At 43.0% G+C, this 18,305-nt stretch overlaps 1 protein-coding gene across 2 annotated transcripts; it reads left to right on the forward strand.

Annotated features, from left to right (window-relative positions):
• Positions 1-2,484: 2,484 nt before the first annotated feature.
• On the forward strand, positions 2,485-16,071 carry SLC25A15 (solute carrier family 25 member 15). Of its 2 annotated transcripts, none has more exons than XM_039567051.1 (8): positions 2,485-2,571; positions 3,199-3,304; positions 5,032-5,159; positions 8,085-8,343; positions 11,006-11,143; positions 11,471-11,640; positions 12,669-12,827; positions 13,723-16,071. In XM_039567051.1, the coding sequence occupies exons 3-8, from the start codon at positions 5,105-5,107 to the stop codon at positions 13,845-13,847; spliced, it is 906 nt and encodes a 301-aa protein (XP_039422985.1). In that variant the 5' UTR covers positions 2,485-2,571; positions 3,199-3,304; positions 5,032-5,104; the 3' UTR covers positions 13,848-16,071. The 2 variants fall into 2 exon arrangements, with proteins under 2 accessions (XP_039422985.1, XP_010398673.1); XM_010400371.4 differs by lacking the exon at positions 2,485-2,571 and adding an exon at positions 2,799-3,079.
• The last annotated feature ends 2,234 nt before the right edge of the window (positions 16,072-18,305 follow it).

Raw genomic sequence — 18,305 nt, forward strand, 5'->3', positions numbered from 1 at the left:
GTCCTCCTGGACAATGAGGATTTCCCTATGAATTAGGAAAGGCAAACTGGCTTACAGGGAGCAAATGTTTCTCTGTGGTTGGCTGGAGATGGTATAGGGCCCAAGAGACAGCCTTGGACTGCTGGTACCCTGCAGAATGGACAGAAACACACCTTGCAAGGGAACCCTTTCCTTTCCTGCATCAGACAAGTTTCCATGGCATCTCCCTGACAGCTTTCCATCTCCCAGAGGTTACCCATCCCTCCACTGCTAAAATACTCAGTTGAAGAGGAGTTGTGCCACTCTGTCACACCAGACCCCTTGAGTGCCAGGAAGAACTTCCACATTCCTGAAAAGCACTTACAAGCCAAAGTCTCTGCACACATGTCCCATTTCTGTCATGCCTAAATCCTTTGAGGGGAAGCTCAAAGTTAAGCTCCAAACAAATTGATACCTCGGCTTAGGAGAGTCTCTCGGGAGTTATGGCAGTTCTTCCATGGTCTTCCTACACACACAAAGTGTTGTTACTTCAGGGTATGCAATTCCTAAATAAATTCTTCTTTAAAACAAAAAAGCCCTCCACAACAGCGCAGTGCATGGACAAAGGGTACAGCTCGGCTGAGTCGCCACGGGTGCAGGCAGCAGAAATAGCCACATGGTGGCGATATGCTCGTTGTAGTGCTGCATTCCAGGGCTGTAAACGCTCCCAGGCAACATTCCAGCTACTGTCACCGTCTCCATCTTTTATACCGGGGCCAGATAAGAGCAGATCGGGCCTGGTGGTCTGCCCGAGGAATGTGGCTATGAAGAAGCACCCTGAAATGCTCAAGGCCTGATGTTTCAGCTGGCAAAATGTTATGGCAGACAGCATGTGGTTTAATGGCATCTTAATCACAAGCTTCATTGCATTAGGAGTTTAGATGGCTTTCACCAACTGGATCTTCCAACAGTGCTGCAGTTCTGCTAAAAAAGAACTCAGCACACAGGTAAAAATTCTTTGCAATGAAACAGTAATTTCTAAGTATTGCAGGTTGAGATGCACAATTAACTCAAAATCACTAATTACAACAGACTCAGGTTTTGGTTTTGTTTTTGGTTTTTTTTTCATTAAAGAAATTAAAATTCAATTTCTAAAATAATTTTTAACCTAGGCTGTTCTTCATTAACAATTGCCACACCTGGAGTACTGCATCCAGCTCAGGGGTGAAGAGAACAGGAAGGACATTGACCTGTTGGAGCAAGTCCAGAGGAGGAACACCAAGTTGATTAAAGGGCTGGAGCATCTCCCCTACAAGGAAAGGCTGAGAGAATTGGGATTGTTCAGCCTGGAAAAGAGAATGCTTCAAGATGATAACCAAAATGCAGCCTTCCAGACCCGAAGGAAACCAACAGGAGAGCAGGAGAGTGGCTTCAAAGTGAAACAGAGTAGGTTTAGATTAGTTATTAGAAAGAAATTCGTCACTGTGAGCGTGGTGAGGCACTGAAACAGGTAGCCCAAAGAAGCTGTGGATGCTCCTGGAAGTGTTCAAGGGCAGGTTGGATGAAACTCTGAGCAACTCAGTCTAATGAACAGTGTCCCTGACCATGGCAGGGGGTTTGGAACTAGATGGTCTTTAAGCTCCCCTCCAACCAGTATGTTACATAAACATATAAGAAAATAAAATGTGAACCCTGCAGTTAATTAAAAGTGATGGGGGAAAAGGTACATTTAAGTTTATAACTTCATTTACGCTGCTTTTTCCTTGGTTTGCACTTCGAAAGTAGGAGCCATCAGTTTCATGTGGTGGAAAACACCATGGATCTAAGATGAAATATGTAGGTCTGCGTGTCTCAACCCATGCAAACACATATACAGCTCAACAGGGATTACAGGGCATACAGTGCTTCCCAGAAACACAGCCTGCTCTGGCAGAGTATCTCAGGTATGACTGATCACTGATTATGGCTACTGCTCATTTACCTTGCCACAGATTGTACAGCGTCCTTCTGCTTTCAACCAGACATTGTTCATTATGAGCCTTATCACAAGCATTTCAGGTAACTGCAAATCAAAAGGGGAAAAAAAGTTGTGTAGTTTCAGCTGAGAAAAGCAGTATTAGCCCTCGTCATAGTGGTTTAGGTCACTCTATGCCACTTCAGAGATCCGAAACACCGGGATCATGACAGTGACAGCTTAGGAGAGTGTCTCGGGAGTCATAGCAGTTCCTCTGCATACACAAATTGTTGTTATTTCAGGGTACGCAATTCCTAAATAAATCCTTCAAAACAAAACAAAAAAACCCCCCGACAACAACAATAACAACAAAATCACCCAACTATAAGAAAAATTAAAAAAAAAACTTTAAAAAAAAGACCAAAACCACCAAGAAATTTAAAAATAATAATAAAAAATAAGTGGTTTTAATTCATAAATTCGGTTGCATCCTGTTCAGTAAGCCGAAACACAGCCCAGCCCCAGCTTAGACAGAACCCAGCGCCGCCGCCCCCCCGCCGCCTGCCCGGCCCGCGCCTTCCCCGGGCCGCGGCGGGGCCGCGCCGCCTCCATCGCCGCCTATTTCGGGGCAGAGGCGGCTCGGGCGGGCGGCGGCTGCGGTGGAGTGGGGGCTGCGGGCCGGGGCAGCGGGCCGGGGGCAGCGGGCTCGCCCTCTGCTCGGCCGGGCGGGGGTGGTGGCGGGCCGGCCCGGAGGGTTCCCGCGGCTCGGGACCGCGCGGGCAGGCCCGGGACGCGCGGCGGCCGCGGGCTCGGCGATGCGCGGCCCCTCGGCAGCTGCGGCTGCGGGCGCGGCCGCCCGGCAGAGGCGCCGGGCCGGGGTCGGCCGGGCTCTGCCACCGCGGGCCTCCGCCGAACGCAGGCCGGGGCTTCCTGCTCCAAACGGGCGCGTGTTGGCGGAACGGGAGTCCTGAGCCTTCCTCCCTAAGGAAGGCTGGAGCTGGCGGTGTGGCCCGGGAGCGGTCTGTGCGCTCCCGCCGCCAGCACGTGTGACAGCCCGCGGTGAGCCCGGCTGCTGCTGCCGCCGGGGTGCCGGCCGGCTGTGACCTTGGGAAGCGGAGCTACGGCCTGCCCACGCGGGCTGCTGCAAGGAGCAGCGCTGCCTTCTGGGTGCGTCTCGGTCTTCGGAGAGTGCATCAGCAGAGAGAAACATCTGGGGCTGAAATAACATCTGCGGGCAGAGGACTCTGCAAGACCTGTTACACTAACTAATGCTTCTGTGTTTCCAGGTTTGACGCTTGGATTTGCTTTGGAAGTAACAGAGCAGTTGCTGCCTCGTTCTACCTACAAGCAACTTTTCATATAGTAGTATTATTGCAAACAGGAAAAAAAAAGGTATGTACTTATATAATACTAATTTAGTTTTGACTAAGACTTAAATCTTCTGAAAGTGGCACTGTGCTGATATGGATCAGACAACTAAACTTTCCTGTCTCTTAAAAGGTCCATATTTTTATAGGTATATACTTTTTTCCTTCTGCTGCCAAGTTTTCTGTGAGCGATCTGGCATGTGCTCTCTTTGGGGACTGGCTCGAGTCGATAAGCACTCAGCGTGATGAAAGCAGTGTACATTTTACTGAGCACAGGCAATTGTTGCTCTCGAGTAATTCTTTTCATTCAAAGTCTGTCTCGATGATTTGGGTTTTTTCCCCCTAAATGAGGAGCAAAACTGTGGAGTGCAGGGTGAAAACTAACGAGACGTATAGGATAACAAAGTGTAATTGGGCCTTGGAGCCTCTGTTTGGAAGTAACATCTAGTGTGCTGTGCTGTCAGTAACAAAACAGTTCAAATCTGAAGCCACAATTTTGAAATTGCATGTGCTAATACCACTTATTGCAAGAACAATGTTTTATTTTATTTTACACTCGTTATGTTTATATTTATGTAACAGATTGGATGGGTAAAGTCACTGAATGACAGTATTTGACCTACCGGTGTATATTTTAATGTTCAAGAATAATAAATCTGTCTAGAGACAGGCTTTCTTAAAGCCTTGGTTGTATTCAAGTGTCTATGTTTCTTTTACAAAGGTTGTGGTTTATACAATGTGTCTTTTTATGATTCTATCAATGCAGCCTACTGGGAATTATGTTTCCCATTCATATTATGCCAAACTATATTTTGGGAGGTAACAGGCTTCAAAAGAAGCATTACAATAGGTAGAGGAGTGAAAATTGTTCTGTTTACTGATGTACTGTGCTTGAAGACAGGCTTAAAAGCCAATGAGGCACTAATTCACATGTTTATTTGTGTGGGTTTTAAGACTCATGCAGCTTTTTGACAGTACCGCCAGCGAAGTGTGTCGCTCAGCAGCATGGTTCTGAAACAGTGGGAGCTCTTTGGCTGAGTTATTTTACCCCAGATAAATAAGCTTGTTTTAACTGCTTGCCCAGTGAAAGTGTCTTGCTGCAAACTTGAGAACTGAATTAATTCGAATGTTTTATTTCAAAGCGTCACATTTGTATTTCTGCTTTCCAGCTGCCTTCCTGAGAGATGAGATGTAATGCTTAGTTATAATACTCTGGGGGGGGAGACTTGCACTAGGAACATGACAGCCAGACACAATTCAAGATGTTCATGTACATTCCCTTTCTATTCCTCTTCTGAAAGCCACCTAATGTGTCTGTATCATCACAGGTAGAGTTTTCTTAGCTGCAATTCACCATGAGGAGAGGACATCCTCTGTTTTGCTTTATAGGTGAGGAGCTGAGACAGACATGAAATATTCCAGCCTTAGACACCTGAGGGAAGATTGTGCTTTTATAACCAATATAAAAGTAATTCTCAGCACTGTTCCCTGGATGTACTCTTTGCTTTCATTTGAGAGATCCAGGGAGATAAGAAGCTGGAAAGCCCCAGTAAGCTGAAGCTAGGCAGTGATACTTCAGGAGACCTGCCCAATGCAACAAAATTGGTCAAAATACAGATATGCTAAGTCTCATCCCTGAGCACAACCATTTTCTGTCTCTAAATGGAAGAGTGGATCTGAAAGCATTCCTATGATGCTTTTGCCTGTCAGGTTATTGTAAACTGTGTATGTTTCATCTTTCTCTTCCATCAGGAGACAAGTATCTCCATACCTACCACGAAACGGGAGACTTTGCTCTGAAGTAACTGATAAACAACTGTGAAGCATGAGGATCAACTCTGCTGTTCAGGCTGCTATTGACCTCACAGCAGGTGCTGCAGGTAATGCTGGAGAGAAATTAATTGCACAACACTTCTGAGAGACAGTTTTAATGCTTTTGAGAAATATAAAAGCAGTTTCCAGTTGCCATAAAAAGCCTCACCTTCTGTGTTTTAAGGATAAGAGGAGAAGCAGTGACCTCAGCCAGTGTTTTAACTGTATCCCTATTGCTCCTCCTTGGTGAAACTCCTGCCACACAGCGAAGAAGACATAACACCTTACTTGGACTAATCATCTGGAAGGAGCTTTAAGTCCTCCTACTTAAACAAGTTTAAGAATCAATCAGAGTATCCATAGAGTTTTGGAAGGAAGTCAGTGTGTGAGTGATTGAGGTGCTGCTTTTGTCACAGGGACCCTCCCTAACTGAAAGGGACAAGAGGCTATCTGAACGGTTTCTGGCTCAGACAACATCCTGGTGTGAATCTCTAAAAGCTGTGAAGCTCAGTAGTAGAACTGAGGTTGGATTTGCTTAACTGACTTCTGCTTCAGTCTAGTCTGTGCTATAAAATTTTGCTGGACCAGTTGGGTGGAAATGGTTGCACTGTCTCACTGACATTGCCATGTTGGTAATGTCTGTGCCTGAGGGATGTAGTTTTGAATTCTGCCAGGGAAAAGGGGTCTTTTTGACATTTCTAAGCTGACAGTGTTTATATGGAAAAGGTGCACGATTTGTCTAATTTACTATTGCAATCAGTTTAGATAATTTTATGGATTTTTTTCCCATACAAAAACTATTACAGTCTTTATGACAGTGTTAATGCTGTGAATATGACAGTATTAATGGTGTTAAGTGCATTCAATGGTAGTTATTTGAGGTCATTTCTCAGAGTGGAGGTTAACAGTGCAGTGAGAAAGCAAGGGATAACAGCACAAGTCCAGTGGGGCAGTCTCTGCACTCCTTAGAAAATGTAATTAAGTAAGCAAACAGCTCGTTCCTCCAGCAAATGCATAACCTGGTTTTACCTTCCTCTCCAGATACAGGGTTGACTACCTGATAAGTAATGACATATTGAGGCAAGCAAATTCTGAACAAGAACAAATAAGTCATTTGGCTGTCTGTGGGTCATAGGCCTTTGCCTAGGATCTAAGCAACTTCCAATCCCTAATCCCAACCTCTAATCCCTTTTCCCCACCATTGCCATGTTATTATTAGGACTACACTTGTATGAATGCTCAAACAGATTTGACATTTTTGGGTTTCTGGTTTGTTTTCATTTTGTAGTTGGGTTGGGTTTTTTACGACTCTTTACTGCTGGCTGGAAGAATTATTTTTTTCTTAATGTTTCAGATAATAAATAGGACTCTTGGTCTTTATCTTGATGCTTACAAAGTTCATTGCTGCAGTTTACTAGGCTTTTTGAGCCAACTCCAATGACAGCCTTTTTGGAACAGCCATTCTGTCAGCTCCGAATTTTTCAGCTTTACATTTCCAAGACCATTCCCAGTTTCCCTGGACATCTTCCAACAGCCCTTATTTTATTACAGGGACCTAGCATTTGTCCTGTAGATTAATGTCTACATGACTTCCCTGCAAATAACATCGGCTGAGCCTTCCCAGCTCTGCTTTTCATTTGAAGCTTACATGGGTGTTACTGGTCTGAGCCAACTGCTTTTCTCCTTGGTTATCCTTCCAGAGCAGGCAACTCCTCATGCTTCCTTGCACGGTTTGCTCTGAAGCTTTTAATGATCCGTCTGGTTGGGAATGAGGTTTTATGGCAGCTAGATCCTGAGTTTCTCTCAAAGGCCTGAAGTACCTCTTTGCAGAGAAGCAAGAACAATGTTATACAGATGCGTTTTCAAAGCGTAAAATGGATTGCAAAAAACACTAGTTAAACAAATGCTTACTCTTCTCCCCACTTAAAAGTCAAAGAATTAATCCTAATTGGACTCACACATTTGTTTCCATTTCACTTACTTTGTTATCTGCATTTACAGATAATTTAAGGTATCTGCATGTCAATTTAAGGTATGTGCTTTGGTTAAAGATCAGCTTATGTCTTAGTACAGTTCTCTCTTGCTAAAAAACAAAGCCATGAACCCTATATAAGGTACACCTATCATGTGCTTCCTGTCAGGTATCTGTTTTTAATAGATTGCTATCACTGCACACTGCTTCTTACTGAAAAACTGTAACATAGCTCTTCCTGGAAACTACAGAATTGAGTTAGATCTTGCAGAAGAACACTGCACTGTGAGCAAAATGGTTATTGATGATATTGATGGAAATATCGCACAAGTTTTCAGGGTATTGACCTTGCAGTTCAGTTTGGAAAAGATAACATGTTGAGAAACTTTGCCCTTTTGCCCTTTTTCAGCTTATACTTGACACTTTCTTCCAGTCTCTGGAAAGAAACATACTTAAGAGCCATCTGGAGTTTTGAAGTAAAGGGTTTGAGTCTTTGGTTATCAATTTATTATGTATGATCAGTTTAGCACTCTCAGCAATGTTCCTCTTGTCCTGGAGGAATCACTTGATTACTAATCTTTCAGGGTTGGGATTTTTTTGTTATTATTGGAATGTAAAATCAGAGATGGCTTCTAAACCACTGCATTAATGGGCAAAGGAAAATGTTACTTAACTCATTGACACAAGTGACTTGATTGCAGTACAATACCTCTAATTCAGTACAAGTTTATAAAAGGGAGCTGATTCATTTAGATGCTTGCTTTTCATGAGATAAAGTAACGTTTAATGAGAATCGTGCTGTTACTGCTCCTTTGCCTGATTTTTTTTTTCCCCCTTAAGGTAACTGAATTCACTAGTGACAATTGATGCCACTGTGCTAAAATCAGTGCATTTGTCTTTTCCTGCAGGGAATCAATTAATCTTTGCTTTTTGTGTGATTTTCCTAATACTGGTGCTCGAGCAGAGGTGTTGCAGTTGTGATAACTTTCAGCCACCCTGTTAACTTCCACTGCTTGCCTAGGTGGGACAGCCTGCGTGGTGACTGGCCAGCCCTTTGACACTGCAAAGGTGAAGATGCAGACATTCCCCAACATGTACAAAGGACTTGTTGACTGCTTTGTCAAAACCTATAAGCAAGTGGGGTTTCGAGGCTTCTACAAGGGAACCACACCAGCACTTGTAGCCAACATTGCAGAGAACTCCGTTCTGTTCATGTGCTATGGGTTTTGCCAACAAATTGTGAGAAGAATTGTTGGAGTAGACAGGAAAACAAAGCTCAGGTTAGTAATAAATATCTGGCTTTTATTTTAAAATAAAGAAATAAATAATCATGCGAGTGCTACTTGCCAATACTGTATTGTCAGAGTGCAAGTGATGTCCCAGGCTCTCCTCTGACAGGGTACAGTGTAGTAAATTTTGGAAGATAGGCCTTCATGTGACAATAGGGTGTCTAATGTAACAGAGCTGTCCACTAACCAGTCACTACAGCTGGCTGGTTTAGATGATCACAGCTTAACTGGAGTATTAAAGACCTGGAACATTTTTACCCGTGGGATTGAGCATTGAAACACCTGAAAGTTAGTATTCCCTTAATATCTAGGTTGTTTTGATTTTGCAGGGGAGGTAGTGGCTCTTCTTACAGGGAGGCATACTAAGGGGAAAGGGCACTTTTCTAATATTGTCTTGCATTTAAAAATGTATTTATTTAAGGTTCAAAAGCTTGCTCAGCCTACAAACCCTTTACTTTTTCCTACCCACTAAAATGTAGGAGGTAGGCCTATCAGCAATATGCTTCACTTCTTCACCTTCTTTTGTGACCATCCTGGGAGGTACACCACAAATGTGCAGAGGTCCTAGGACCATCTTCTCACATGACTGAGGCAGCATGGTCATGCTGGATGTAGGAAAGGTAGTGCAGGAAACTGTGAAACAGTACTACTCTGTCTTTGGAGCTGGATACAGAATGGGAATGTAATTTGAGTATGTAGCAATAGCAAGCACCTTTAGCATCTGACCATTCTTTCCTTGGTCGGTAATGGTGCTTATTAGACCCAAGATGGCTCTTTAATGCCTTGTTGATTCAAGGTCAAATAGTGTGACTGCAGAGCTGTGCTAGGACAAAACATTAAAGAATTCAAGTCTACTTGAAAGATTCTCCCTTGGTGCTGTTTTCTTGTTCTCTTCATCTGGATCATTGTGGGGGCACCTTATGATGTACATGTAAAAGAGAATTGTATTGACATGGTCTTCAGCAGGGCCCTGATGAGAACATGTGGTCTGTCCAGGACATCCCCACCCATTCTTAATGTGGAAGTGTCAAGCAGCCCTTGTAGTGTTCTGCAGGGGAGGGAAGCAGCCCTGACAAGCTGGCTAACTTCCACACATGCCAAGTAAAAAACTACAATTACCTTCATTGCCTCTGCTCTTTTAGAAACTGTCACTGTTATCTTAGCCTGAAGAGGAAAATGCATCAAGTCACAAACTGAGGTGAACCTAATCATTTTTCTTACCCATGTATAAGCAACTGCTTCCCACTTTTTCATTATTTTATAACATTTCAGTTTTCTCAAAAGCAGCCACAATATTTTGGTTTTAAGTTACCTTTTCAGTTCATACCTTTGAATGGCTTGGAAAAAAGCTTGTCTAGCCTGATTGTGTTTAGGGATACCCTGGTCAGTGTATGAAGCCGGGCAGAACAAGGACAAACTATAAAACATTTTTCAGTTAAAGGAATACATGTCACCGAGGCATAAATCACAAAAAAAAAGAAATGAAGAGAGAAATGCTAAATTCTGTTTATCTTTTAACATATGCTTAGTCCAACCAACAGATTTCATTTCATGCTAAAGTGAGACAACAAAATGGAAAGAGAAGTGCTAAATTCCATTTGCTGCTCTGCAGGCAGTTACTGATTTCTTCCTCTTTAAAAGTTCTCATTACTGCCATATCTGAATGTCATAAGCTTTGCTTTATGTCACAACTTGAGTTCTGTGATGCTTCAAGGTGAAAAGTTGTAGCTTTAATCTCTGATACTATAGATGTATCAAACTGCTGGGCACAGGGCAAACATCTCCCATGGATGGAAAGAATTTCTGCGCTGCTGGAGTGAGATCAGTCTCAGCTGTGCTGACTCCCGGGTTCTGAAAGAATGCTCCACTTCTTTGCCATTATGCAGCTCCTGTCCAACACACCAGTGTCTGTAGGAGCCTCTTTAAAATGCATCATAAAGCAGTATGGCCCTGGAGTACCAGCCTTTTGGGTCCTGGCAGTTTAGCAACCCGGAATTTGTGGTATGTGTAAAATCACCACAAAATAAGTCCATTTTACAACACTGAGTCACTGCAGATGACAGTGCTGTCTTGTTCGGTGGTGTGGTTTATGTTTGTGCTGTCTCTGATTCACATGGTTGCATTCATAGCAGCACATCCATACAAAGATCACAGTGATCCATTGTGCCTGCTTTCAGTTTTTTAGTATCTTCCACTGAAAGCCTTTATTAATATTGGTAAGGTGAATTTAAAAATACTGACATCTATCTATATGAGGTGAGTATTGCTCCTATTGTCTTTGAGGAAGTAATTAGTAACCAAAAGTTGCCCAGTAAAACAAGTCTATGGAAATCTTCATAAATGCTATCAAATCCTCCCTTCTTGGCTTTTATTCTGCTGCAATCACTGAAGTATAGCAAAAAGGATAGAGGTTACAATATATCTCTGGTGTCAAAAGGGTGTCTTTCAGTTGTATAAGAAAATGGGATGAACTAGGTTTTTCCTCCCTCTGGTTCAAGTAACTGCCCTTTGCCCTTGAGAATCTTTCCCCCAAGACTGTCAGTTTTTCCTGATGCTATTTAGAGTACAGGTTTGGGAAGCTGATTGCTGGTGCAGTGGCTCAACTGCACTAAAGGTCATTGCCCAAATACCTTCTGCAGTTTCTTTCTTGCAGTGATCTACAGAATGCTGCTGCAGGCTCCTTTGCCTCTGCCTTTGCCACCCTTGTCCTCTGTCCCACAGAGCTGGTGAAGTGCCGGCTACAGGCCATGCATGAAATGCAGTTGTCAGGAAAGATAATCCAGGGGCACAAGTAAGTATACACCCTGTTCAGTATCTCTGAAACCCTTTCTTGTGTATTATTTCTTCAAATCCTGTATTGCCTCAGTGCCACATTTATAGTACGCTGATAACCAGAGAAGATTTGTGGCTGGGAGGGTCACAGCCTGCAGACCTTCTGGGTGCTAGTAAAGCTGGATGCCAGTGAAGGGCTTGCAGCAGGATCTGGCTCTAAGTCTTACCTTAATTCAGTTGTTTGCACCATGGGTCTCACCCTTAACTGTTGCTGCAGTTGCCTGTTGTTCTGTAACTTCTCATTATCTGGCTATTAAGTATCACTAACTGGACCAACCTCTCTCAGTACAGTTTGGTCAGTAGTGAAGGGTGTTATCCAAAAGGACGGTCCCCTTGGATTTTATCGTGGCCTGTCAAGCACTTTGCTGCGGGAAGTCCCAGGCTATTTCTTCTTCTTTGGAGGGTATGAACTGAGCCGGACATTCTTTGCCTCTGGGAGATCAAAAGATGAATTAGGTATGGTGCCTTTTTTTACAGGTGGGCTTAAACATGCTGTCATGGGGAACATAAAGGGGGGCATATCTTCCCTGAAGATACACTAATGATGCACTACAGTTGTAAAATACATGCAAAATGAAGGAAACGAGGCATACTAATTACGGAGGGCTGCATTTTGTGTATACATAGTCATGAATTATTGAAGTGGCCACTTTGCAATGAAACAGGATGTATCATAAACAGAGAATGAATACAGTGAGCTAACACTACAAAACTGCTGAAATATCTGACCCCACAGTGTAACACAACTCTGAACTATTTCATTTCAGCTTCTATTCAGAGTGATTTTGAAGTATTTAGCTGCATTCTCTTGAACAGTGTGTTCAAATGTATGCTGAACTGTATGCTCACCATTAGATGTAGTTACAATGATAGTAAGAGAACACTGAGGTTGAAAATTAGAAATGAAAAAAACCATCATAATGCCAGAATAAAGATTGCCTGTCTCCTGCTGAAAGACTGAACAGTAATACTTTGTCCTGTTTGGAGTCAGGATTTCAGCTGCATGCATTCTGGACTTGTAACAAAATGTTTACAAACATCTGATCTGAAATACAAAATCAGGGTGCATCGTGAAAGAAATGACTGATCACAAAATAACTCTACTGTACCAAATAAATCTCTGTGTATGTGATTAGTAACATCATATACTGTTACTCTAAACCATTTCACAACTAACCTTGGAAAGTGATTACAAGTGTTAAAAAAGTTAATTTAGTTAATACAATCAAAATTGAATCCTGAGTTATACTTTTTTAGCATGGCCACTAATCTAAGAGGCACTCCTTATAACCTTTAAGTTTCTAGTTAAGATTTACAATTTACCTGTGGCTTGAAATTAACTTAAAGGTTAATGGGAGAACAGAAACTGCTCTTTTGTCATAAGCAAGTTCCTCTGTTCCCTTTGAATCCTGTAGATGAAATGATGTTACATATGTGCTGGTGAATCTTGTGGTGTGAATAAAAGCACATTTCTTAACTTTCAGGTCCCATTCCTTTGTTACTAAGCGGAGGTTTCGGAGGCAGCTGTCTGTGGATTGCTGTGTATCCTGTGGACTGTGTCAAATCTAGAATTCAGGTTCTTTCAATGGCTGGAAAACAGGCAGGCTTTATGGGAACATTTGTAACTGTTGTGAGAACTGAAGGTGAGTATGCAAGCAGATCAACTGAATCTACAGGGGTGCAGATTGAAATCTATACCCTCCAATACCCAAAATCACTTAAGAAACCTAGTCCAGTGATAATGCGTTAGAGACAGACAATAACTGCTCCTAGCAAACAAATACCTACTTCATGTAGTGTGGAAAGCTTGGAATCTAGAAACTGAGACCTCCTGCATCGGGGCCTGCCTCTTGTTTCAAGAAATGATTCACTTAAAGCGAAGAGAAGCTTGCTATGCATTAAAAGCAGATAAAGAAATGGGCTCTATTACCCGTGACCAAACCTATACATGAAAATTGAAGGAAGCAGGTAAGTTCCATGCAGAAGTTTTCTTCACTTCTAGAAGTTAATATATGGCTGAGGATTGATTTATCATACAGCCCTATTCAGCCTGGTAACTTGAGGCATCTACCTCAGCATCTCCTCTCTGGAAAAGGCCTGTGGTCAGGCGCTATGGAAGAGGGTCTAAGAATATACATGGCAGCAGATATGAATCCTAGCCCAATTGCTAGGTAAGATACTCATCAGAACTGGAGTCTGACTTAGGGCACAGCTCTAACATAGTCCTGCTGCCCCCTTGCCAGCTGTGGTACAGCCACTGTCAAGCATATCTTAGATGACCAAGGCTTGTAATAGCTGAAATAAGCATCTAACATAAGCCCTTACATGGTTAAACTCCTGTTACAACATTAGATACTCCCAAATCAATATCCAGTACCACTGCAGTCAGCAGCTAACACCTCAGCTGAGTTCAGCTCTCTGTGTTCATGCTCCTCTAAGCAGAAGCATTGCTTCAGTACCCTTCACAGGTAAGAGCACAGTAGCTGATGCAGACAGCCACTTTAATAAATTGCTAACTGGCTCTGGTTTCATTTCCAGGTGTACTTGCCTTGTATTCTGGACTAACGCCAACTATGATCCGTGCATTCGTGGCCAATGGGGCACTGTTCCTTGCCTACGAGTACAGCCGGAAACTTATGATGAAACAAATAGATTCTTACTGATACCTTCTAGCCAATGAAGAACAAGAGATTGTTTAAGGGTCATTTAAATAAATGATGAAAAACACATAGATCACATGATGGTCTGAGCAGAACCAAATCAGTGACCTAATTTTAGGAACTCAACTCCAGTCTAAGATTTGTAATCTTTTAAAATCAGGTGATTTTATGGAGGTGTGTACATGTTGCTTGAATTGCACAAGCAGAACTATCTCCCTCTTACAGATTCTGCACTAGGTACACTGCATGTCATAAATGTGTTTCCTGATGTGTAATGGTGCTAAAAATATTTACGTTGACCTGTGGGGTTTAATGTAACATGCAACAGTAGGTTGTGATTTGTCTATGGCAAAGCACTGGTTTTAAAATGGTGCTGCATTTGTGACCTTTTGCAGTTGTTGCTGATGTCTGACTCAAAATAATCCCAGTTCTTGTCTCATCTTGCTGACTATAGATGACTTGGATATACCCCTCACCTAGGGAGACCTTTCCTTCTCCAGCTAGACCCCTGTCCTTCTCCAGCTCCCTGCTGCTCTGGGACTTGCCAAAGTCATGGCAGAGGGTGTCTGACATTACATACTCTGTCCTAGTAAATGGGTTATAAGAGTAGGAAACATTCACCCCCTACCTTATATGACTTAGAGCCTGAGATAGAACTGCATTTTTGCTAAAAGAAGCACAGTAACAATATTAAGGAGGCTATGCAGCATTTTATTGTTTTCTAAATCCTTTCAAGAAGTGCTGGAGTAGGCTAAGCACCACTTAACATAAGGGATACTGCTGGAAATAGTTACAATGCTGGCCCTGAGCACAGAATTGTAACTTTGTGCAGGTTCCCATTTAGGTCAGCATGGCATGAATGAGGCCACATGCTAGAAGGACAGGAAGCTGAAGAGGAACAGAAAGCCAGAACCGAGTTGTTAAAGACAACTGACACCGTGGTCTCTAGCGCAGCAGTCTTACTGGGGCTGGAGTCTTGCCACTTGCTGTGCCTCTTCAGCTGAGTGGAAAAAGCTCAGATGACTGGATAGCTTGTATCACCTTCAGGCTTGGAGGGCATGCCTGCTTGGTCATGGTCCTTGATTAAATATGCAGTTAGTCAGTATTACCCAAAATGATGCTGTGACACCTCTTTCCAGATTCCACTTTTGTTCTTCAAGTAGAATGCTCTTCATACTAGCATGCTCTGCTTTGTAAGAAGCAGGTACTGCCTTATCCTGGAATAAGTTAAAGCAGGTCTTAGAACAGCACAAAGTTGTCCTGGAGTTGTAGAGAGATGTTGCAAGTGCAGCCCACCAGTGTGGGGGCAGTGGGGGGCACAGACAGAGCCCTTTGACTCGCTGAGATCAACACAGCTACATGGAAAGTAGCAGCTTGTCACAGCAGCCACATTTGTCAGTGACAGACAACAGTCAGAGCGGGAACAACCTAATTTTGTATGTTACAGCTTCCCTTTCAGATCCCAGAAATAGGAACAAGCTTTAGGCATAGATGAAATCACCTCAATACCTCATGCCTCTTGCAGTGGAGCCAGGGTGCACTTAAATTGGCTCATACCTTGCATTGTTGCAGCCCCTTTGATGGAAGGTGGTTGCTGCAGTTCCACAAAATCATCTTGCTCCTCCAGCCTCCAAGCGCAGAAGGAACAATTCATCTCCCTTTCATACACCATGAGAAAAGGCAGTTAAAGCAGGGCATGGCTGAAGAATCTTCAGTGTCTACTGCACCAATATACCTTGATTGACTGGCACACTAGGGGCAGCACTACTCTGCATTGCCAGTACTTTAAAAGGAATTTATACCAAATGTAAATGTAGGAGGATGAGGCTTTAAGAGTTGTTAGACTTCCCTTTCTTTTCAAAGTTGTCTCATTAAGAGAAATAGTATATTTGTACATGTTTCTAATAGTTACGAGAAGGTGAGGACTGACTCCACCTCAGTGGAATACTTCAATCTATTTCTTAGATTTGTCTTTGCTTTCATTTTTTAAAGCTCATGGTTGCAGTTTTTAATATAAAAGTTGAAGCTTCAAGAGAAGCAGGGTATTTAAAACAACCTACAGCAAAAAGCTGGTGGCATTTGAGAGTTTACCTTCTGAAGTTGATGTAAGCAGTAATTTTTCCATTCAGAGCTGCTTAAGCTGTACACGTGTATCAGTTGTTCAGCTAAAAACTTCATAATGTTGATATAGGAATTAATGGAAATAAAGTTTCATTTGATTAATTGAGTACCTGATGATTGTTTATGCCATTTAACAAGCTCATCTAGCTGAGAAACAAAGAGGTTGAATTCAGCATCACCACCTCTCTGGAATTAAAGAAAAAAAACTTTATACAATCAATGAACATATAAAGCCCTCAAAACTGAAGGGAAGGGGGCAGCTGGAATAAGGTGCTGTGAAACAACTGCTGATTTTTTTACATCTATGGAAAATGAAACCCATAGTTCAGCACTTGGCCTGTTGCTTTGTTAGTACCAAAGTCAGTTCTACTATTAAAGTTCACCTCAAATTTGAGGTTTCTAGATTACTGTGATACAGGCTATAAGGTCTTCTGTCATAAGGATGCCAGGAATCCAGCATAGGTCACCTAAATTCCACATATATAAGGCATGAGCATCCACTACCCTGTGAAGGTCAGTGCAACAGGGAGGCAGGGCCTATTGTTACCCTCTTCTGAGCAGTGGTGCCTGGATCTCGCAAGAGGAACAGTATATCCCTTGTACAGCTACTTTGTTATTCTTGCTTACACACTACTTTTTACTTAACTGCATGTGCTTCAGCTAGAAAAAATGTGCCTTGCTGTTACAGCCTCTGCTGCTGCTGCTGAGAAAACTGGCTTACTCCATAAGCAGGAAGACAGGTCACCTTAAGTGCCCTGCCAACTATAAGGAAGGGCATCAGCTCGTAGAAAGGGCATCCTAGGACAGTGATAGCCAATTGCCTGAGCTAAGCCAAAATGAACTTGGTCATCAGCCAAGTAGCTGCAATAAAAGGGCATCCTCTTTTAGCCCCTAGCCACATTCATATGGTCACTGAGGCCTTATGTGCCTGCTTGCCCTGTTGCCCTCTAGTGTCTAATGACTGTGTAAATGGGCATTTCTTTTCTCAGGCCAGAGATGTGCGGGTTTCATTAACCTTGCCAGCACCACTTAACCTTGAGGGGCAGTTGGCTCCAAAGCAACACTAAAGTTTGGGGAGTGGCATTGCAGAAGTTGAACACAAGCCAGCACACCCTTGCAGCAAAGACTAGGCTGCTAAAGCAGGCTCTGGAGCCAGCAGGTGACAGTTCTGACCCTCTGCTCATACCTCTCACATCTGTTAGAGCAGACATGAAAGACCACATCCAATTTCATATTCCCCTGTACAAGAAAGGTGGTGACATACTGGAGCAAGCCAAGGAGAGGGCAATGAGAATAGTTTGTTCACACATTACTGAAAGCTGAAGAGTCTACATTTGCCTCATTCATGGGAGGGGATAGAGACAGGCTCTTTGCAGAGGCTTAGAGGGGCAGGACAAGATGCAACAGGTACAACTTGGAATAAGGGAAATTCCAATGAGAAAGTAAAAGCAGGTACAAGATTAAGTATTGAATGAAAAGTCCTATCTGTGGAGATACATAGAACTGAACTAGATTGATTAGCCAGCTCTATCCAGGCTTGTTTTTCACAGGAGCTTGGACTTCATACATTTAAGTAACCCAGGCTCACTCTATCCTGCACCTAGAACTGTAAACAATTGGTGTGACACTATTGGTCATTCAAGACAGGCTTCAGCCTCCACATTTGAAATACGCTGCTGATAGAAGCAACTTTCATGAGCCCATCTCCTAAATATTAGGTAAATACACAGCAATAGCAAAAGTTGAGCCCACACGTGGTGTACTTCATAGTAAACCACTACCTTCAAGTAAGCACAGGGAAGGTATATGACCTCTCTGCTTATTTGATTAACTGGAAAGCTATGTCACTCCCCTTCCACAACACAAAGACTAATGAAGCAGCAGAACCAAGAAGCTGACACCTCAGCACGTTTCTCATAAATGAAGGTACAGTCTCCATAGAAGAGCTGCACTGATAAGAATAGTTGGAAATAGAATAAGCATCCTAGAAATTTGTGCATTATAGGTCTTAGTACAGCTCAAGAGGGGCCAGTGAGCATTTGCACTATTTGCTCAAATGAGCAGGTACACAAATCAAACCCCTCATATGCAGGTATTAAGGCAGCCATGCTAACTGATCCCAGGCAGCTGGAATGCTCAGGAACTGATGAGAGCCAGACTTAAGCCTTAGGGTAAGTGGCCATCACAGCCACTTTTGGTGAGGTACAGCAGTAGAAAAGCAGCTGTGCAGTCTCCAACCTCCACAGGCAGCTCCCAGGCCAGGTGCTGCTCAAAGCCCTATATCACTGATTCCTGATGAAGGGCAGTTCAATACCAAGGCTTCTGCGCTCAAGAAGCAGT

This window comes from Corvus cornix, chromosome 1, assembly GCF_000738735.6.
Source record: "Corvus cornix cornix isolate S_Up_H32 chromosome 1, ASM73873v5, whole genome shotgun sequence".
NCBI lineage: Eukaryota > Metazoa > Chordata > Aves > Passeriformes > Corvidae > Corvus > Corvus cornix.

Bases quoted from the DNA above. Each gene is read 5' to 3' on its own strand.
- SLC25A15 (XM_039567051.1), top strand. From the start codon at position 5,105: ATGAGGATCAACTCTGCTGTTCAGGCTGCTATTGACCTCACAGCAGGT. The intron at 8,344-11,005 runs GTTAGTAATAAA...TCTTTCTTGCAG, and splicing joins GACAGGAAAACAAAGCTCAG to TGATCTACAGAATGCTGCTG. The intron at 12,828-13,722 runs GTGAGTATGCAA...TTTCATTTCCAG, and splicing joins AACTGTTGTGAGAACTGAAG to GTGTACTTGCCTTGTATTCT.